Below are 22,008 nucleotides of genomic sequence, written 5' to 3'. Positions count from 1 at the left end.
CTCCATTGGGCCTGAAACCTCCCTGACAGCAGGGACTGGAGTGGACACGGCGCTGTGGTTTCCCGAGAGCCCAGCATACTGCTCGACGTGTGGGAGATTCCTGTCAATGCTTGTCGAGTTGGCCTGAGGTGAAATGGAAATGAGGGTTCCGTCTGCACCCTGCGGTGCAGAAAGCAGGTGCAGAGATAATGAGAATGTTGCCCATTTCTTCCTTCCCCGTCATGCCCCTGGCCCTGCGCACTAAGGGGTTCGTGTTCACTCAGGTTCCTGGCTAATGACGGCTGGCAGTTGGCAGCAGCTGAGATTGTTCTCAGTTGAGCTTTGCTTTTTGAGATCACAAATGATTTCTTCCTTGTTTCCTCTCCTGGTCTAGGTGTTAATCCCTACAGTGCAGGAGAGATTGATTGTCTACTGACCCAGAAATCTGCAGCCTCCACAGACCGGCAGCTGCATTCCCTCTGTAGCAACAGGAAGTCTCTCTCTCAACAGCTGGACTGTCCCGCGGGAAAGGCTGTGGTAAGAAGGAAGGGAGGGGACCCGGAGAAGACGGAGAGGTGGGAGGGGTCCAGACTCAGCAGTGGCTGAAGAGGCCTTCCTTGTGGTTTTATGTCCACAAAACTACAGAGGACGGGGGCTGGCTTAGTGGGGATGGGCATCTCTAGGCAAAGAACCACATCAGGAATGTCTCCCATTGCGTGCCCTCGTGTGCCAGGCACTTGCAACTGCTGCCACTTCGATGCCATTAGGATCTGCCTTGCAGAGGACATCCCACGGTGCAGACCCTGAACTAAATCTTCACGTGGACTCCTCTGTGTCATCACATTCCTTCATGCACAATGACCCTAAGAGGCACATGAGGGGACCGGGGCTTGGGCCAGTTGAGGAGTGCACACGAGTTCACATTGCCAATAGGAGATAGCACTGGGACTGGCAGCTGGATCTTCAGGACTCCAAACTCCACGCTTTTAACCCCTGTGATATAGTGACTTACCTTACACACACTGCCTCTAAGCCTTAAGACAAACTTGGAAAGGAATGTAAGACTAGCCCCATTTTACAGTGGGGAAACTGAGGCTCGGCAAGGTGAGTAGCTGTCTGAGTTCATACATCTTGAAACCTAAGGGACCAGCATTTGAACCAAGTTGCCCGGTCCATGCCCTTCCCAGTCTGGGTCAGCAGCTGGCAGACTGGGAGCTAAGCAGATAGGAAGCACACTGGCCCTGCACGTGTCACTGCAGCCTGTCTTTACATCTCCTTCTGTTGTTGCCCTGAGCCCCAGCCATGCACAATGCCCGCCAAGTGCCTCATGCTGCCATTCGTGATCCCACAGCACCCTCTGTCTGTAGCGCTTGTAGCTCCCTTTCTCAGCTCTGTCTCTGGAAACCCAACCCCATCCTTCAAAACCCTCCTAACACTCCTGCTGGAAGCCCTCCTGACTCCTCCAACTGCATGAACCTGACACTTTCCTCATGCCCATCATAATGCGTCCGTCTGTCCCTTACAGCTCTCACCCAACGTGGCTCGTTGGTGTCCTTATTCATGTCAGTGTTTCATCTCCCCAGCAGACCGTGGGCTCTCCGAGGTGGGCTCCAGAGTCCGTGATGTTTGATTCTCCTGCATGGGACATAGTAGACACTTGAGAATTTCATTTCTGCCTTCCCTTCCCTTCCTTGAGTTATTAAGTGTTTCATTGGCAAATGGGAAGTGTTGGTGTTCCAGTGTTAGAAAAAGACGGCTTCCAAAGTGACAGATGATTTTACAGAGGAGGAAACTGAGGCACAGAGGGGTTAAGTCACTTCCCCAAGGTCACCAGCTGATAACTGGCAGAGCCAGGAGAAGAACCCAGGCTGTGGGGCTCCAAAGTTGAAGATCTAACCTATTCTGAGCTGTACTGTCCGTCACCAGGGCAGTGTCCTGCAGCACACACAGAGCGCATGTCTATGTGGCACACTCTGCTTCTCCTACCTGTCTGCCACGCCTGGAATTTACGTTCTGAGTTTTTAAATCTTTGGGTTCCTCCCCCTCGTCCACCACCCCGTGCCTGGCACAAAGAGGGGTCTCCATAAATGTGTCTTGACTTCTGTCGAGGGAATTCTTGGCAGTTGGCTTCCCAACCTCTGCTTGAGACTACGGTTATGGACTGACTGTCCTGGGGCAGCGTGGCACAGTGCCCTGGAACTCCTGCCTTGACGAGCCTCAGCAAGCCTCTAGCCACTGGTCTGCAGGGAGAGGGGCTCATCAAAGCTGGCTCCTGGGGTACCAAGAACAGCCTGTCCCTGCCAGCCTTCCATCCCCAGCCCGTCAGCCACACTCCAGGCATTGTGCTGGGCCCTCAGCAGACGGGATGTGGGTCCTCCCGGGGGGGCCACCCCGCTGACTCCTCTCCCCGCCCCTGCTCCTCCTTGCAGGGCGCAGCGAGACCAATGCGGTCGCTGAGCACGGCTCAGCTTGCACAGCCCTCGGGGGGCCTCCAGGCTTCCGTCATCTCCAACATCGTGCTGATGAAGGGCCAGGCCAAGGTAAGCAAGTGCCGTGGCCGGCAGAAACTACTGGAAGAACACCAGTTTCTGAGAAGCTATCATGTCAAGGGAAGGATGGAGATGAGAGTGGTGATTCTGGCTCAAAATATGAGGATTAGGATGCACTTGTGGAAGCAGAGGGAGGGCCAGTCTGGCTGCTCCACACAGGTCACAGTGGGGTAATTGTTCCCCCACTTGTTCCCAGCGTGATATTGTCCAGAAGTTAGTTTTACCTGATGGTTAAATTCAAATCATTTCAGTTGTTTCTTAGTTGAGGCTGCTACAACATAAATACCACAGTCTAGGTGGCTTAAACAACAAACATTTATTTCTCACAGTCTGAAGGCTGGGAAGTTCAAGATTAAGGCCCTGGGAGATTCAGTGTCTGTTGAGAACTCATTTCTTGGTTCATAGATGGTGCCTTCTCTCTGTGTCTGCACACGAGGGAAGGGGTGAGGGAGCTCCCTCGGGTCCCTGTTACCAGGGCACTGATCCCATTCACGGGGCTCCACCCTCATGACCTCATCACCTCCCAGAGGCCCCACCTCCACATACCATCGCCTTGGGGGTTGGGTTTAACATAGCGATTTTGGGAAGACACACACATTCAGTCCATAACAAATACATTTCTGGATCCTGACCTCGCACCCACCTTACGAGTGTTGGCAGAATAAAGCATGAGTCTTGTATAAGTATTAAAACATATACTACCCGCTACCTGCGGGTGATTGAAAGGTGTGTAATGATTTTTGCTAACCATTGGAGCCACCCGAGAAGTAAGAACTAACTCTAGCTCTCTCTAGATGATGAGGCATTATACTGATTTCTGCCCCACAATTGAGAAATATCAAAAAGGGGAACAGAAGCAGTGGCAGGGGGGCATCCCAAATGTTTCTTTGCACTTCTTACAGAACCTGCCACCCTGTGTATGGAGTTGACACGCACACTAAGAGAACTCTTGGAACATGGGCGGTTGCTACCAAGTTCTCAGACCAGCCCAAGTAACTCTGACACTTAAGGCGTGAAAGGGTGGGGTGTTTTTATTCATCTAGTGTAATTCTGGTGTGCGGTGTGAGGGGAAGATCCAATTGCTGCTTAAGGTCTTTCCAGGGGAGAGCCCCACCACACATCCGGAGTCCTCTCTCTCTCTCTCTGTCTCTCCTTCCTTCCGTCTCCTGAGAGCTCAGCAGAGAGGCAAAAGAGAAGACAGAAGTGAGACATGCTGAGATTACTGGTCCTCTAATCACAGGAGAGTCACTGTCTCCAGTGCTGACTTTTCTCCAAACAGCCCCTCTTTCTGATGAGTAAATCACAATGCTTTTCCCCCTCTTGAATTTAGGTAGAAGTATTTTAAAAATAATTGACTTTCAAATTGTCTGCAATGCTCAAAAAAAGGTAAAATGGAAAAGGGCACCAAAACTCATGCAAAGATGACCAAAAATGGTTTAAGTTATCTTGGTGTGTATAAAAATATATGTTCAAGAAATATGCTTTATGGCCAATGTGTCACTGGGCAGATTGAGTTGGCCTAGAGGGGCCCAGGGATGGAATGAGATGAGTTGTTTGGTGTGGGAGGCCTGAAGTACAGAGCAGGAGTGATGGGTCCAGAGATAAGGCAGGCCTCCCACTCCACCTGGTACAACCCACGCACCTGAGACCTCCTTGTTAACAGAAGTGACAGGGAGGAGTGAGGCCAGGGCTGATTCAGGAGGAGGAGGAAGAAGCAGAGCTAGAAGGATCCACAAGTGCTTGAGGTAGAGTCAAAATCAAATCAAAGAACAAAACCAGCCACCCAAACCCAGGCATCGTGCTAAAGGCTTTGCAAGGACAGCTCCTTTCATCCTCACAACAACCCTACTCTTATTTCCCTCACATGGCAGACGGGGAGGCTGAGGGCCTGGGTCACTTGGTTAGTGAGCAGCAGAACTGGGCCAAGACTTCCTGACCCCTGGAGCTTGTTCTTTTTTTGTGTGTGTGTGAGGGAGACCAGCCCAGAGCTAACATCCGATGCTGATCCTCCTCTTTTTTGCTGAGGAAGACTGGCCCTTAGCTAACCTCTGTGGCCATCTTCCTCTACTTTATACCATCTTCCTCTACTTCATATGGGACGCTGCCACAGCATGGCTTGATAAGCGGTGCGCGCCCGGGATCCGAACCTGTGAACTCCAGGCCAAGGAAGTGGAGCACCGGTCGTTGAGCACCAGCACTTAACCGCTTGCGCCACCAGACCGGCCCCCCTGGAGCTTGTTCGTAACCACCCACCATGCTGCCTCGCCAGGGCAGGCGAGAGTTTGCATCTAGAACAGTTATTTCAGCCGGGACAAAGCTCGGGGCCCACAGAGGAGCCCCAAAGCTGCTCCTCCCTCTGTGGTACTTCTCGTCACCGTCTGTCTCTCCCACCCTGGGACACACGCACTTCGCCAGGAGCTGAGAATTGCTCCTTGTCCACATGGCTTCCCTGCCTGGCGCATGCTCACCTGGTCCCTACGCCACCCCGGGGCACCGCCAGGCCTGCCATCTCTGTGGTGCAGGGTGAGGCGCCCGGTTAGCCCTGCGCAGCTGCGGGCCTGAGAGAAACTGCGCACGAGCAGCGGTGCTATTACGATGGCGGCCGTCACTCCGGGGAGTCTGCCGGGAGCCAAGCTCCTCACCGCTACCTGGCACGCTCGCAAGTTGGACCCGAAGACCGGCCTCCAACTGTCATGCGTCCTTCTCCTGTGCAACACGCACTTCCTGAGCACCTGCCAGGGGCCAGACACCGACGAATGAGACTCGTGCACTGCCTTCAGGGAGCTCACAGTCTAGGAAGGCACTCCCTGAGACCTGGCTAAGCCTCCTCCGGAAGCAGGGAGCTCCTTCTTCAGTGACAAATGAAGCAAGCAGTGTGTGTGTTTCCTTCGCTGCTCCCCGGGTCGGCCCAGGTCGTTCTCCTAACTCCCCGGCAGGTCTGCAGGCAAGGCCGCACCCTCCCTCCTCTGTCTTCCTGCTGTAGGCCTCACTCACACCTTTCACTGGCTTCCTCTGCCTCTGGCCTTGTCTCTGCTGCCTCCTGGCTGCTCCTGCAGCTGGGACTACCTGCTGAGCCCCTGAGCTTCTCTTCCCAGAGCCGCCTGTCAGTGCCGGGAGCTCGCAGGGCGTGCTTGTCGGTTCCCGGCTCCTGGCCCGGTAGAGAGGGCGGGTGAGGGATTGCAGTGATGTCAGTGAGAAGGGGAGGGGGGGTGCAGAACAGAAGGGAGTGAACTGCCCTCTTTAGGAGAAGGGATGCTTCTTCCCTTGTAAGCTGCTGCTATTATTATTGTAGTTGATGTTTCGGTTGTTGTTGCTAGGTATCTTATTGAATTTTCAAACACAACCCTGTGAGTTAGGTGATATCAGCATCATTTTCAGGGGGTAAATTGAGGCTTAGAGACAGGAAGTGATGTGCCCAGAACTGCCAGCTAGAGGGGCAGAGGCAAGATGCTGGTGTCTCTACAGAGTCCCTCCGTGTGGGGAGCACCAGGCTCGTGCGAAAGCTCCAGACACTACACGGCCATCTGGCCTTAAGGTCACAGCTTCTCTCATTCCTTTGTTTAGTCCTGAGACCCGTGAGACCAAAGGCAGCTCTCTCCTCCCTGAGTCCTTTGTTCCAGGCTGGGCAGGCCCTCGAGAAATGTCAGCCCAGTGAACAACAGGGAACACTCCTAAATCCCACCTCTCCTCTCTTTCCCCAGGGCCTGGGCTTCAGCATCGTTGGGGGAAAGGACAGCATTTACGGCCCCATTGGAATTTACGTCAAAACCATCTTTGCAGGGGGAGCAGCAGCAGCCGATGGAAGGCTACAAGAAGGTAGATTTCCAGCCCTTACCAGATCGTGTTTGAGGAACCAGAAGCAGGATCACTAGGTTGTAGGAGATATTGGGAAAGCTGAATTTGTCTAGAGTCTTCAGAGTTCGGCTTGCATGGATTCTGGGGTTGGAAGGCGTGGGGCACATCTCCCCGATGGCTCCATCGTGACTGGCATGTTGGCTGCGTGTGTCTGCCTCTGCCCTCTTCCAGTTTCACTGTTGTCTTCTCCTTTCTTTTCAAGGTCCCCTCTCGGTTGCTGGTGTAGGGGAAGAGGGAGAATCCCCCCAGCCCCTTCCCTTAAGGTTCTTATGGCTGGTCAAATAATTAAAAGGGCAGGTCAGCAGGAGAAAATCAAAGTTTAATAACATGTATACATGGGAGAAACCAAGGAAAAACTGAGCAACTCGCCAAAATGGCGGAGGTTCTCATCTTAAACACTATCTTCAGCTAAAGACAAAGGAGGATATTGAGGGCCGGGGGAGTCAGCTATGGGAGATTACCAGCAAAGCACAGTAAACAAGGGTAAGGCTATTATGCAGATTTAAGTCCTTGCCTTCCGCACTGATAAGAGTTTCTAGAGATAAGGTACAGAGAGGGAGATACCTTTACAAATGGAGATTTCCCTTATAAATGTAAATGTTTGGTAAACAGAACTTTGATAAGAATGGGCTTAGCAAGGACCCTCCCAGTCTATCCATACCCAGAGTTGTCTATGGTGATGGCCTGTCCTGGGGACAGGCCTTCTATCTTAAATTCTTTTAGGCAGTTGGCGGGGGGCGGGAAGTCAAAGTTTCTTTCAGAGTCTTTTGTTCTTGAAAATAATCAAGGTAAAGAGACATATTTTGAGGTGGCCAATTCTGATCCCCCACCCTGGCATCCATTCATATTCCCTTTTCTTCATTCTCTCTGCCCTCCCTAACCCACAACCATAGGGAAACCAGTGCTTCTAATGAGCTGGATAAACACATTCTCTGTGAGCCAACTGCATTCTAGCCTCTAGGAATATAGAGAATTATCAGACATGACCCCTATTTTGAAGAGCTCATGGTCCGCCCAGCTGCCGTTCTCCCCTTCTGCCCACCTGTCTCCCTCCGCTCGCTCTTTCACCTCTTCGCAGGAAGGCAGCCCCTGCCCGTCCTGAGAGTGAGGGCCCGGGAGCAGAGCTGCCTCGAATGCCCTTTGTCTTCTTATCCTGGAGGGGCCGGCTTTTCTCCCCACCCCAACTCCACCCCAAGTCCTGTTTGGGTTATTGAGCAATAGGCTTGGTCTGAGGGGATCTCCAAGTTTCAACTAGGAGGCAGAAGTCAGGGGCAGGCGGTCATGGTCCGAGGGAAGCCACTGCCGGCCAGACGCTGGGTGCCACGTGGACGTTTAAGGAGAAGCGATTTCACAGCATTCCCACTCTCCTCTGTCAGGCTAGCTTCAGTGGCCATGCTGGGATCCTCAACACCTTCAGTGACCCAGCTTGTTCAGGCGGGGATGGCAGATCACAGCCAAGTGTGGCCCACCGCGTCTTTTTATATGGCTCACGGACAAATGGCTTTATGTTTCCATGTAGTTAAAGAGATCTAAAGAAATTTTGATTATTTTGTGGCATGTGAAAATTAAATGAGATTCAAATTTCAGTGTCCATAGAAAAGCTCCCTTGGGACACAGCCATGCGCATTCATTTACCTATTGTCTACGGCTGCTTTTGTGCTACAACGGCAGTGTTGTGACACAGAGCACATGGCCTGAGAAAGCTCAAAGTATGTACCATCTGGCTTTTTCTGGAGAAAGTTTGCCAAGCAGCATTATGCGTATGGATTTTATTGTGTGGACAGTGGGGAGCCTTTGAAGGCTTTTATGATTGGGAGAGACCAGCTACGACCAAGGTTTTTTGGTGATTCAGGAAGCAGAGCGTAGGAGGAAGTGGGCTGGCAAGACTCCAGAAGCAGGAAAACCAGTGAAGAAGCTGTTGTGAGAGCAGGCTCCAGGTCTTCAGGGTCTGCCCGGAGGCAGTCACCCTGGGAGGAGAAAGGTGCTGATGGCAGAAGTCACGACCTCCGTGGAGGTGGCAAATGAGGGGCAGGTCAGAGAAAGCTTGAAAGTTTCTGGTCTTAGCAAACTAGAGAAAGATGATGTACTACACAGAGCCAGAGGCGGAGGAGGAGGAGGAAAAGGAAGGCAAATGAGGGTATTTAGGTTTGAACAGCAGAGTGGAGGTTGAGGTATCCAGGTGACCACTAGGTGGAGCTGTCCAGAAGGCAAATGAACATTTGGGCACCAGCTCAGGCAGGGAGTAAGGGTTGAATGTAGATTTTAGGGTCACAAACATGTGGAAAATAGCTGAAGTTATAGAGTGGATGAAGAAGGTGGGGAAGAGAGGAGGGAGAAGAGGGCTGAGGCTCTCCAGGAGAAGAGCTCAATCAAGAGGCAGGTAAAGAAGAGGAGTCAGTGAGAGACAGCAAGGCAAGTGGGGTCAGAATCTGGAGAATGTGCCATTGTTTATTTTGTCGTCTCGTGTACTTTTCTGTGTTTGAATAGAAGGCAGGGGAGGAGTGGAGATGGCAAGAAAGGAGAGTATTGTGTTTTGTTTTCTTTCTTGAATGCGAGCCTGCCCAAGCCAAGCTCCCTTAGTGTTTTCTGGGTATTTGTCTCCTTTAGTTAATAGCAATAGTAAAAATTCAGTGAAGATGACATTCAGTTAGTCTACAGTCCTTGATTCTAGCCTCAAGTAATTGATCAAATTGCCTTTTGTAACTTCTTTTAAAAGCAGACTTTTAGAATCTGCCCTTGAGTTCGTGGGGGTTACGTCAATTGCAACAAAAGTTTGGTGCACAGATCAAGGTTTTATTTGTACTCCTCTTCCAAGAAATGATTGTGTAAGGTTTATTTGGCAAAACTGAGATTAATCATCTTCCACCAGATATGGCCAAACAAGGCTAAGGACACTCTGAAGAGCCCAGAGATAGGCTACTTGGCCCTGTTGGGATGGACATTCTAGTGACTTGAAGGGAAGTCCAGCGTCCCATGGAATTATGAATGGATATTTCTGGAGCATGTTCCTTATATAGCCTTCCTTTAGCACATACTTAGTCATATTTTGGTTACTTTTAAAATTTCTCAACTTGGAATCTCCCAAGGACAGGACTGAACCTTTCATTTTTCACTCTAGTTTTAGGAACCTAACAGATTAAGCTGATTTGAATACTCTCCCCGCTCTACCTCCATTTTTATTTTCAGCACATAGACACGTCAGATAAGATAGCTCATCTGAACTCCGAAGAAAGAAATGGAAATGCCCAGCTACTGGAGAAGAAGGAACAACTCTACATCTAAGTGTGGCAAACCCAGGAGTTGATGGTGTGATGGCCCAGAGAGCTGCTACTTTAGGGCCCAAGGGCTAGGGGCTAGGATTTTAACACCCACACAGGGGCAGGAGGCATGGCCTTGAGTCCATGGAAACTCTGAGAATCTGCATACAACCTTGATACTACAGAGCTGCCCCTCAGGAGAAGCCAGCAGGCCCCAGGGAAGCAACGAGGAAGCTTAACTTTGTCCATGGATCTCAGGTGGGAAAAAACATCTCCCACAAGAAAATTCAGACCCAAGCCTGTGTCACGTCTGAGTGTCCAGGTCACATGTATAGTGCCTATAGAGTACAGGGATCCCCAAGCTGAGAAACGAGTGTGAAAACTGGTTGTGGACCAGTGACACCCTTGGGAGGCCCAGTGCAAATAAAGCAAAAACGATTTGGTAGCAACTTGGGGTGTGGGAATCTGTTATGAGAGGTTCGGGGATTCGATCGGAGACGTAAAAGACACTTTCCACTCCAAACAAATGGACTGAAGGTATATTTTATTATATAGAGGATAGTAAAGGCGATAGTCTGCAAACAGATCCAAATAGGTCAAATATTAAGAGGGAAAAAACATCAGCCCGACTGGAAAGGGAAAACACCCACATCGGCTGAAGAGAAATGACACAAATCAACCGGAAAGAGAAACACCAGGTTGACCGAAAAGAGAACACATCAGATCAATTACTTCATATCAAATCAATTACTTCACATCAAATCAAAAACTCACAATATCCACGCCCCACTGCCGGGAGAGTCCTGTCAATCGACGCGGCTGGGCAAGGATCACACGTCCTGGGCAAGGTGTCCCTTCCACAGGTGGAACTCTCACTGGGTCTCAGTTTCCAGCAGTTTTTATACCATCAGTAATTTTCAGAGTAAGCAATTACAGAGTTTGCAGAGCAAGCATTTAGTGTTCCCATGCACAAAATGGTTATCAGTGGCGTACGTGCACTGAGCCCCCTGGCTAACGTCCCAGCCCAGTAGTTGTGTACGTGCATTGTTCTCTTTGGTTATCGTCCCAGCCCGGCACAGATGGCCAGTCCATCCCGTGCTACGACGCTCCAAGAGCCTTGAAATGTTACAACTTGCAACTCCCTCCGTGAGAGAAGGGCCAGTTCCCACCACGCAGAAAGCAGCTTTCATATTTCTTTTTGTGCTGGTGGCTGTAGGTCAATGGAGCGGCCAAACATGGCTGTACTCATGTCAAGACACATTCGGCCGTGGCCGTCTCCGTTAACCATAAGACACCATACGCACAGACAATGAACTTCGTACACAAGTACATAAGGCACATCCAAGAATCCAAAATCCAATGACTACAATAATTATAAAACTATCTCACAATAAAGGACCCAAACCCCAAGGTAACCAATCAAATAACCCCTTAGAATATGAAATGTTATTAACTTGATCTTGCAAATCATGTACAGTATCAAAGATAACATTAGATAAGGTAACACTTAGGCCTAACAAATTAGCTTGCAGAAGTCCAGACCAGCCCCCATCACAGAGAGTAGCAGAAGGCAGGGTAATAGAGAAATTATAACTAGTTCTCCATGACTGGTCAGATATAGGCTTATACTGAGAGATTGCTTGATGTTTCTGAGACCAAATTTCTCGGTCATTCATAGTCCAGGTTATAGCTCCCACTGGTGTAGAGCAGTTGGTCCAGCAGTGCAGGGTCAAAGGTTGTCCTACAGAGACATTAGTTGGCATGTAGGTCTGCAGCAGACATGGAGGTGCAGCACAGCATAGCGAACACAGCAGGAATATCTATTCACGCAAAGAAACAGAATTTTTAGGAACATGATATAATTGTTCATTTCCTGGATACATTACTATGAGTGTTGCAGTGGGCCCTTGGGCCACTGTTTCTGCGGCACGGGGAGCCGCATTGGGTGGATGTGTCACCCACACTTTTGCTCCAGGTTTCCATCCATCTGTAGATCCAAATCCTTGTATTCCTCTTTTAGTTAATTCACTTGGAGGTTGTCCTTGTGACACATTTGGAGTCAAGAGGGGAAGCACCAATAATTGTCCCACTCGTTCCCCAGACTCTACAGTTAGTACTGTGTCACTACCATTATATATAAATTTTATTTCTCCTTGGTAATCTGGATCAATAACTCCTCCCAGTACATCAATACCTTTTGCTGCCAGTCTAGAGCATCCTTTTAACAAACCAAAGGTATTTTTGGGAAACTGTACCCCTATCCCAGTAGGGACTATAGACTGCTTCTTAGGGGGCAATTGAATAGAATGAACAGTAGATAAATCCAATCCAGCCGCTTCAGCCGTGGCACGAAAAGGCGGTTTAGCAGACTGAGTCAGGGGCCAATAGGTTAAGGTCATAAACTCATGGGTGGCGGTTGCCACTTCTGTAATCTTTGCTGGTAACAACCTTGACAGAGGAGTATCATTAGGGCCTAGTGGCCTGTTATTTAACATATTTAGAGCAGTACTTAGATGGTTGTGCCCCCCCTTTAATGAGCCATGACCAAGTTTCCTCAATTGTTGTTTAAGCAATCCATTCATTTGTTCTATGATGCCTGCAGCTTGGGGGTAATAAGGTATATGATAAATCCATTCTATATAATTTTCCTTGGTATAAGTTTGAATCAACTTACCTGTAAAGTGGGAACCGTTGTTACTCTGAATTTGCCTTGGTGTTTTATAATATAACTTAATTATATCCAATAATTTTATGGCACTCTGTTGAGTGGCCACTTTAGCTGGTATAGCCAATAAATAACCAGAATATGTATCAACAGCAGTGCAGGCATAAGTATATCCACAAGAATTTGGCAATGGTCTAATAATATGACCTTGGTAGGGGTGTGGAACTCCCCGTTTATTTAACTGTTGGCATAACTGACATTGTTGTACTGCAGTGGCAATATTATCGTGAGTGACAAGGATTCCCCTTTGTTGTGCCCACCTGTATGACGCTTGTTCTCCCAAGTGTCCACTCTTTTTGTGGACCTATTGTGCTAAGCCTGGGTTGTGTGTTGCATGACTTCGCACCAGCTGATCAGCATAAGAGTTATATTTCTGTTCTGTAGAAATTAAAGAACTGTGACCATCAACATGAAATACAGTAACAATTGTATTTTGGCATCCTAATCATATGTCTTTTTGTAATTTCTTTTTTAAGTTAAAAAACTTTAATTTTTGGCAGAAGTTTATCAAAAATATCAAAAGATTTTAAAACACTTGGTCAAATAGGAAATAATGCCTAGTTATTTATTTAATCAAGTGGATAACAAAAATAGTGAAAGGCAAACAGAGAGTTAAAACAGTCAAAAAACAAAAAGAAAAACCTTAATAGAGAGACTTCAGTCTTTTTGAACATAGGAAATTACTTTAACAAAACATAGGTGTTTTGTCTTTTACATAGACTTACTCAAAAGAGCACCTTTTAATCTCTATATAAAGAGCAGACTAAAAGTTTAAGAAAATTACCTTTATAAGAGAGAAAGTCAAATTTTAATTTTTTATCAGCTTCAGCTTACTCTAGCCAACTTGATCATGTGCAAAACTCCTCAGGGCTTTACTTTCACAAAGCTTCTGTCACTTATTTTTTTACATTTAGAATTTGTCCTACGCCTTTTTTCTTTTCTTAGTACTTTAGGACAAATTTATTTTTCTTAACAAAACAAACATAAATATCTCTATTCTTTATACCTTCTTTATGGACAACATACCTTTTGCTTTTTTTGTATACAGACTTTCCAGAAATGTGTACTTTCTCATAGAAAATTCCTCAACATGCACATAACATGTTTATCATTAAATGTAAGCATCTTTCAGTTTTTTTTTTTTGAGATAAGAGACCATAGGCAGACAAATTTATGCTTAGTAACCAATTTTTAATGTTTTATCTTATGTGGAAACGACCCAGAGACTCAATAAATTTTTATCAACTTAATTTAGCAAAACTCTAAAGCTTCAAGTTACCAAAAAGATTTTGGAAGCTGTTTTTGAAATAACTTTGTCTTTTAGAAGCCTCTGTGTATTAATTAAAGATTGCATTTCATCGTGAGAGGTTTTGAATCCTCTCTTTTAAGAGTGACCCTTAAGGTGAACTCATCTGAAACAGATTCTCCAGAATAGCCATCCCAATTTCAAATTACTTCAAAAGTTTACTTATTTTCACTTGCTTAATTTCAGATCAGGAATTCAGGGGGAGTTGAAGCGGGGAAGCTCAGCAAGAGAGGGGAGGGGAGCAGCAGATTCAGCTTAGGCTGCTGGCATGTTTAATTACTTAATTATTTTCTCTTAAAGAGGTAGTACAGTATTTCTGATTTTGTTTAAAAACCTCAAAAGATTAAAATAGGCTTCCCACTAGTAGTTTAACTTTTTAGCTGGCTTTTTCCAATTGCATAAGCAAATACATCAGTTTTGGTAAATTGAAATTGCCCCATTTTGGCCACTTTTCCTCTCTGGAGTCTATGGAATATTGTGGCCATGTGGTGTTACAATAAAAAAACCTATCTTCTTGGATATGGGCTCCTAGCTGAATATAGCCCGTTTAGCCAAGAGGTGGCCCAGAGGGCTCTCCTTGGGGACAGATGGAACTTCCCCCCTTCGAAATTACAAACATACAGAATAGACAGTTAAATGGGATCCCAAACAGAACAGATAGATGCATCTAACAGATTCCGGGTAAAAGTCCTACAATTATTCCCATTCCAGTAGGGATAGCCCTGCCTCTTAAAGAGACAGGACTCCAGATGGAGGGGAAGGGAGTTCTTGGTGTAAGCAAAAACAAACAAATAGGCAAACAAACAAATAATTCTAGAGGCTGTTTCCCTGTCATAAGAAAAATGTGCCCAGGGTCAGCGGTGCCAGGTCAGATGGAAAGCACTGGGAGCAGTCCCTAGGGCAAATCACCTAGGCAGCTGCTGGACTGTTTCCCAGGACATCCCACCCGGCCCGGGCCCACCCCGGGCCCACCGAGCCACGGACAAAGAGCCTCCCGGCTGGCTCGCCAAATTATTATTGGATACATATTTAGGCTCTCTATTTGTCACTTAAGAGGGGCCAAATAAAACTAGAATGCCAGGCTCATGGCAAGGAAAGAGTTTCTATTTTGGGTGACATCAGCCGGGACTGTAAATTTGAAACTTCTTTTTTCAAGAGCACATTCTCCCTTGTATTTTATCCCTATCTTCCATAGCCCGACGATAAGCAGTCAATAAACATTAACCTCGCCGTGCCAGAAAAGAAACATTATCTCTTTTTTCCTACTGTCTGCAAAGCTTTGGTCACATCCAATGGTTCATATCTCGCAGACGAACATCCCAAGTTTCACATAATCCTGACCTGTGAGTCTACTCCCCAGCCAGAGTGCAAGAGGGAGGGTCCTCCCATCCTGGAATTTCTTTCACCTTGGCTTCAGTTACCTTTCGTTTGAATAGAAAAGGCATCTCCTTAATCGAATCCTGCTCACAGCGCCAATTATGTTATGAGAGGTTCGGGGATTCGATCGGAGACGTAAAAGACACTTTCCACTCCAAACAAATGGACTGAAGGTATATTTTATTATATAGAGGATAGTAAAGGCGATAGTCTGCAAACAGATCCAAATAGGTCAAATATTAAGAGGGAAAAAACATCAGCCCAACTGGAAAGGGAAAACACCCACATCGGCTGAAGAGAAATGACACAAATCAACCGGAAAGAGAAACACCAGGTTGACCGAAAAGAGAACACATCAGATCAATTACTTCATATCAAATCAATTACTTCACATCAAATCAAAAACTCACAATATCCACGCCCCACTGCCGGGAGAGTCCTGTCAATCGACGCGGCTGGGCAAGGATCACACGTCCTGGGCAAGGTGTCCCTTCCACAGGTGGAACTCTCACTGGGTCTCAGTTTCCAGCAGTTTTTATACCATCAGTAATTTTCAGAGTAAGCAATTACAGAGTTTGCAGAGCAAGCATTTAGTGTTCCCATGCACAAAATGGTTATCAGTGGCGTACGTGCACTGAGCCCCCTGGCTAACGTCCCAGCCCAGTAGTTGTGTACGTGCATTGTTCTCTTTGGTTATCGTCCCAGCCCGGCACAGATGGCCAGTCCATCCCGTGCTACGACGCTCCAAGAGCCTTGAAATGTTACAACTTGCAACTCCCTCCGTGAGAGAAGGGCCAGTTCCCACCACGCAGAAAGCAGCTTTCATATTTCTTTTTGTGCTGGTGGCTGTAGGTCAATGGAGCGGCCAAACATGGCTGTACTCATGTCAAGACAGAATCCCACAGAAAAACAAACTTCCCTTAAAAATGAGTTCAAAATAAAGATTTCATACTATACCAGGATATATCCACTATTAAGGAGAGCTAGCAGAAATAACAGACAGTGGTGTTAGCCCTCAAAAACTTAAGATTACAGAACAGTCTAAAAGAGAGAATAGAATTACTATGTTTAAAAAGATCTTTAAAAAGATAAAAGAGAGAATCTAAACAATAAAGAAAGAAGACAATGAAAAAAATAGGTGGATGTGAAAAAAATAACTTTTAGAAATAAAAAAAACAGTCATTGAAATAAAAAACTCAGTGGCTGAGTTAAACAGCAGATTAAATGCAGCTGTAAGGAAAATTAGTGAGCTGGAAATTATCCAGTAGGCCACACAGAACAATAGAGAAGAAAAAGATGCGCATTAGAGAAACATGGAGAGTAGTTTGAGAAGGTCCAAAATACATGTAATAGGAATTCTAGAAGGAAAGAATAGAGTGAAAGAGAAGTAATAGGCAATCTGATAGTGGCTAAGAATTTTCCAGAACTGTTTTGAGGCATGAAACTTCAGTGTGAGGAAGCACCTAGCATATCATAGTGGAACTTCAGACTATCAAAGACAAAGAAAAAAAAATCTCAAAAACAACCAGAGAAAAGGGATGGATTATCTACAATGGAACCATAATTAGGTGACGGCAGACCTCACCAATAACAATCAGGCCAGAAGTCCGTGTAAAAAGCAGTGTTTGCATCCGAATTGCCCAGCAAGGTGTCCAGTACAGAGAAAGGCGCCTTGTTTGTGTTGAGTAAATTGGATGAGAGGGAGAAAGTGGTTTCCATCTGTGTAAAAATGGATTTCTGGACACAGAAAAAATTATTCCATTAGGTGTAGAGTGTTGTGAAGAAATGACTTGGAGTTAAAAGATCTGAGTCCTAATTCTCTTTAGCGTGTGACTTTGTACTTCTCTGAGCTCACTCTCCTCTTCTGTAAGATGGGGCCTACTTGCATTCTGAAAACACCACCTCCAACCCACATTTACCGAGCGCTTTGTAGGCCTCACCCAGAATTGGCTCTGGGGATGTAGCATCTAATAAGACAGAGCCCCTGTCCCCAGGGAGCTGCCAGCCTGGAGTGGGGAGACTTTCCTAGGTCATTGATTACCACCCAGGGTGATGAGTGTGGTCATGGTATAGATATGAGGTGCCATGAGAGTACAAAGGGAATGAAGGCAGCAGGGACTGAAGGATTCAGAAGGGGTGGGTGAGGAAGGTAGGAGAAGTCCATTCTAGTTGAGAAAGTGGCACAGAAATAAGCATTCAACCGCACAGACCACGTGGGAAGGCAGGTTGTGTTGCATCAGGAAACGGCCCATGGGAGCGAACGATGTGAGGATCAGGGAGGCAGCAAGGAAGGATGGGAAACCAAGAGGTGGGCAGGGACCAGGTCAGGCCAGGCCTTGTGTGCCTGGCTGAGAACCCTGGATCCCATCCTGGAAGACAAGAGGGGCCGGAGCAGGCCCATCACTGCTTCCCTGCCTGCCTCTCAGGGGGAGAGCACTGAATGAGAATTGCTGGGCAGGTGGGGGAGACTAGAGTTCAAGGTCAAGATAATGCCCCTGACTGGGAACACTCTTCTTAGCTGCAGTTTCTCCCTCTCCCAACAGGTGATGAAATTCTGGAACTCAATGGTGAATCGATGGCTGGACTAACGCATCAGGATGCTTTGCAGAAGTTCAAGGTGACCATTTGTTATCAATAGATGGCCCAACGCTGGGCCTTCAGGCAGAGGAACTAAGGTCCCAGCATCACTCTCCTTCGTTCAAACCCACACAATTCAAAATATGGGATCCTTTACATGGGGCACCCACTGATGCTGATCTTGGCACAGTGTTGAAAAAAGACCTGACTCAGAAAATAATAGTGTAATCAGGACTGTTGTAGGGGGATGTTTCAATTATTTAAGATTTATAGAACTGTTTTAAAACATTCTATGTATTTATATTGATATATTTACAAATCTGTTTTAGGTTTTTAAAACAATCACTAAAAGATATTTTTGAGTCTCCATCTAGTTAGTTCAAGACTCTATCTAGCATATATATGTGTATATACAGATGTGGCATATGTATATGTCATACCTGTATACATACCTATAGATGTGTGTCATATTTATGTATACACACATTTACATATCACCCTCTCTCTCTCTCTCATACACACACACACACACACACACACACACACACACACACACACACAGAGCTGTATTTCCTTAAAAACTACCCTACTTCTGTTATTCACAGAGGCCAGTGTTCTCCACCTCACCCTGAATCGCTGCGGAATGCTTTAGCTCTCTCTTTCTTTCCAGCAAGCCAAAAAGGGGCTTCTCACGCTCACAGTGAGAACCCGCCTGACGGTGCCCCCATCCCTGAGCAGCCCCCTCTCTCCCCCGCTGAGCCGCTCCCTGAGCTCCAGCACCTATGTCACCAAGGACAGCAGCTCCTTCCTCCTGGAAAGCCCTGTGGCTCCTGCCAGCACCGCCAACTACAGAATCATGGTGGAGGTGTCTCTGAAGAAAGGTAGGAGTGCTGCATTCTGGAAGGTTCCACCATCCTCCTCCACCCTCCTGCCTGGGCCTCCCACTGCTGAGCCTCCCAGACTTTCCTTATGTAGAATCAGTCCAGGGACAGGGCAGGTTGCTGTCTATGAACAGATTTTATGGCTATTGCTTAGCAGCAAGGTCTGGTGCTCTGTTTGTTTACAGAAGCCCAGGACAGACCATCCAAATCCCATCAGTGTGTTCTGATGCAGTGGGTAAAATAAAGCAAGACAAAGCAAACACAAATCACACACAAAACCAGATACACACACACACATGCACAGAGTCAATGGCCCAGGAGTTGAGGTCTACAGCTAATATGCTGAGATCTTGGGCAGGTCACTTTCCTGCTCTGAGACGCATTTTGCTTGCTGTGGCAGGAGAGTTGAGGACCTTTCAAACTCGGACATTTGGGGACTGACATCCATTCCCTTTGCACCCTGGGTAGACTGCTAACTCCAGAGGGCTCGGCAGGCCCTCCCCGCCAAAGTGCAGCTGCACCGAGACGAGGAGGGTGATGAGGAGGCAGCTAGGCACAGAGCTGGGCTCCGGCAGCAGGACCGATTCTTGGAAGAGAGGGGAGGCCAGTGTGGAGGAGTGAGTTGGGCAGGGCGAGAAGTGATGGTGGAGTCCCTGGCAGAGACAGAGAGACAGACTCTGTGGCTAGATTCTCTTCTAATTACAATTCAAAGTCCTTTAGAGATTTCCAAGCAGGGGAGTGATGTGGTCAGCTTATGCTTTAAAAAATATCTCCTAGGTTTCTGTGGAGAGAATGGCCTGAGGCATGACAAATGCAGAGGCTTGGGAACCAGCTGCAGTCATTGGGTCAGAGAGAATGGGAGTAGTGGAGATGGAGAGGAGTGGACGGGATGGACATATATCGTAGAAGTGGGTGAAGAGGGTATATAATTAATTCCTTGCCTGGGGCTTTGTCTCACACATGTCTCGGCTCTGCCACACTGCATGCCCCTGGAGGGCTCACCCGGCTCCCAGCCTCTAAGCCTGGCCTGGCGCCCGGCACAGGTCCTGGGTGCACGCAGGTCTGTGCAGGCCCGGCGCCAACAGCTTTATCCAGGGCTCCCGCTATGAGTCTACTGAGCAGGCATGGACCACGAGGAAGACACGGCTCTCTTCCTCTCCCTGCCGCGCTCCACGGTCCAGTGGGCCGAGTGCTGGCCTGGGAGTGCTGTTTCCTCTGACCACTGGCATCAGACATGCCTCAGGGAGGGTTCTTGTTTGATTGTCTTATATAACATTGCTTCTTAATTTCTACCCCAGAGACTTTGCTTCAACAGTGTTAGGGGGAAGGCCCAGGGGTCTACATTTTAAATAAGTACCCCAGTGGTCAGATGCCCACTGGGCTTAAGGACTGACTAGTTCTGGTCAAAAAACCTTGGCTCTGGTCTGACCTTTGTGGACCATGTCATAGCCCCAGTTCCTCATTCATAAAACAGAGCTGCCCACAGTTGCCCGTGGCATCCCTCGTGGGACTGTCAGCAGGACCAGCCTCAGAAGGTGAACACATTCAGGAACGTGCTTGGTAAATCATAAGTGCGGGAGGAGAGCCCCGAGAGGGTCTTCTCCTCCTCCCTGGCCACTCTGTCTACTCCTCCTTACTGGCTGCTCCTGGTTTTCCAGTCCTTTCAGTGCTGGTGAGCCCCGGCCCCTGCTCTCCCACACACTCTGGGGCATCCATCCAGGCCCGTGGCCTTAACACCACCTTCATGCTGCTTATTCCAAATATTTAACTTCCATCCTGCCTTCTCCCCTGGGTTCCAGATTCGTCTATCCAACTATCTACTTCACATATCCACTTGGGTACCTCATAAGCATCTCGAGTGTGACATGGGCAAAACTGAACATCTGGTCGTCATTCTGGTCCTCCATAGCCTTCCTGTTTTGGTAAACTATATCAGCATCCACCCAGTTGCTCCAGCCAAAAAATCTCTGAGTTATTTTTATTTTTGTTTATTAAATGCCCATATTTAATCCATCAGTAAGTCTATCTTCAAAATATATTGTATGTATATCTAACTCTCCCCATCTTCCTTCCTTCCCTTCTTCCTCCTACCCCTCTTCCTCCCCCCATGTCTCTTCCTTCCTTCCTTCCTTCTTTCCTTCCTAGTCTTTCTCCTCTTGAACTTATCCCTTGAATGTCCAAGCCACCATTGTCTGGCTCAATAGTAGTCTCATAATTGGTCTCCTTGTTTCCATTCTTGACCGTCATAGTTGTTGCTCTTCACAGCAGTCAGTCATACTTGTAAAAATAGAAATTAGATCATGTCACTTCCTGTTCAAAACTCTCCTGTGGCATTCCTTCTCAGTATAGAATAGCATCCTTTCGTTGATCCACTCTTATTGACAAAGCCCATTTAAGCTGGTCCTTGCCTCCCTCCCCTACATCATCTCATACCACTCTTCCTATGACTACGACCGGCTATGTTCCGGCCACACTGGCCTCCTTTCTGGTCCTGCAACATGACATGCGTCTTCTTGCCTTTGCATTAGCTCTTTCCTCTTCTGGGAACGCTCTGCCCCACTCCACATCCCTAATTTTTTCTTGTCATTCATATTCTAGCCTAAATGTTGCCCCCTCTGAGGCCTGAAGTGGCTATCCTGTTGCTTTCTAGTGTATTCCCCATTAATTCTCTGCATAATACTTATCACTCTCTGACATCTTCCTTCCTTCCTTCCTCTCTCCTTACTTCTTTCTTTCCTTCCTGGTCTTTCCCCGCCTGAACTCATCCCTTGTCTGCCTTGGTCCCTGTTGCTGACCCTAGAACAGTGCCTACACACAGTGGTTGCTTCATATACATGGGGGTAATGAATGCCATAATAATTCAGAGACCACGACTGACCCATGACACTGTTTGGGCTCCTAATAGACTAGCACGCAGCTGGGAAAGCTCAGTCACAAGCTCCCCCCCCACCCCACCAACTCCCATCCTACCTGCCTTCCAGAGGCTGGCGTTGGTCTGGGAATTGGCCTGTGTAGCGTCCCCTATTTCCAGTGCATCTCCGGCATTTTCGTGCACACCCTCTCTCCAGGATCCGTGGCACATCTGGATGGACGACTCCGGTATGTCCTTATTTCTGTTTCTGAAAAGACCTCGGTTTACAGCAGAGGGTGGAATTCCTTAGAATGTCAGGAGACTGACTTGGAGATGAGATATTTAGATTGATCCAGGCACAGCTTAGAGCCTTGTTCCTCAAAGTGTGGTCCCTGGACCAGCGGCATGGAAACCGCTTGGGAGTTTGTTAGAAATGCGGACTCTCAGGCCCCTCCCCAGAATGCTGAGTCAGAACCTGCATTGTCACAAGATCCCCGGCGTGTGTGCGCACACTGCAGTTTCAGAGGCGGCATCTCAGAGAACACCAGTCTGAAATGGAAAATGTGAAGTAAACACACTTTAATTCAGATGTAAGTAATTTGGAATTTATAGTGACATAACTAGGAGCTTTGATGAGGTTTACCTGTGTAC

At 47.6% G+C, this 22,008-nt stretch overlaps 1 protein-coding gene across 7 annotated transcripts in view; it reads left to right on the top strand.

Moving 5' to 3' along the window:
• Positions 1-22,008, top strand: part of IL16 (interleukin 16) — a 117,317-nt gene that overhangs the window by 68,484 nt on the left and 26,825 nt on the right. For 5 of the 7 annotated variants that reach the window (XM_058542581.1, XM_058542578.1, XM_058542577.1 and 2 more), the window contains exons 4-9: positions 374-516; positions 2,409-2,519; positions 6,230-6,344; positions 17,592-17,665; positions 18,296-18,506; positions 21,488-21,605. In XM_058542581.1, the coding sequence (XP_058398564.1) occupies positions 374-516; positions 2,409-2,519; positions 6,230-6,344; positions 17,592-17,665; positions 18,296-18,506; positions 21,488-21,605 (772 nt within the window). Of the gene's footprint in view, positions 1-373; positions 517-2,408; positions 2,520-6,229; positions 6,345-17,591; positions 17,666-18,295; positions 18,507-21,487; positions 21,606-21,788; positions 21,948-22,008 lie in introns of those variants that run through there. The other 2 variants (XM_058542580.1, XM_058542584.1) reach the window with 2 other exon arrangements.

The sequence above is a fragment of the Diceros bicornis genome, chromosome 5 (genome assembly GCF_020826845.1).
Source record: "Diceros bicornis minor isolate mBicDic1 chromosome 5, mDicBic1.mat.cur, whole genome shotgun sequence".
NCBI lineage: Eukaryota > Metazoa > Chordata > Mammalia > Perissodactyla > Rhinocerotidae > Diceros > Diceros bicornis.
The sequence above is the reverse complement of the archived record's forward strand: the minus strand, read 5'-3'. Positions and strand labels throughout refer to the sequence as shown.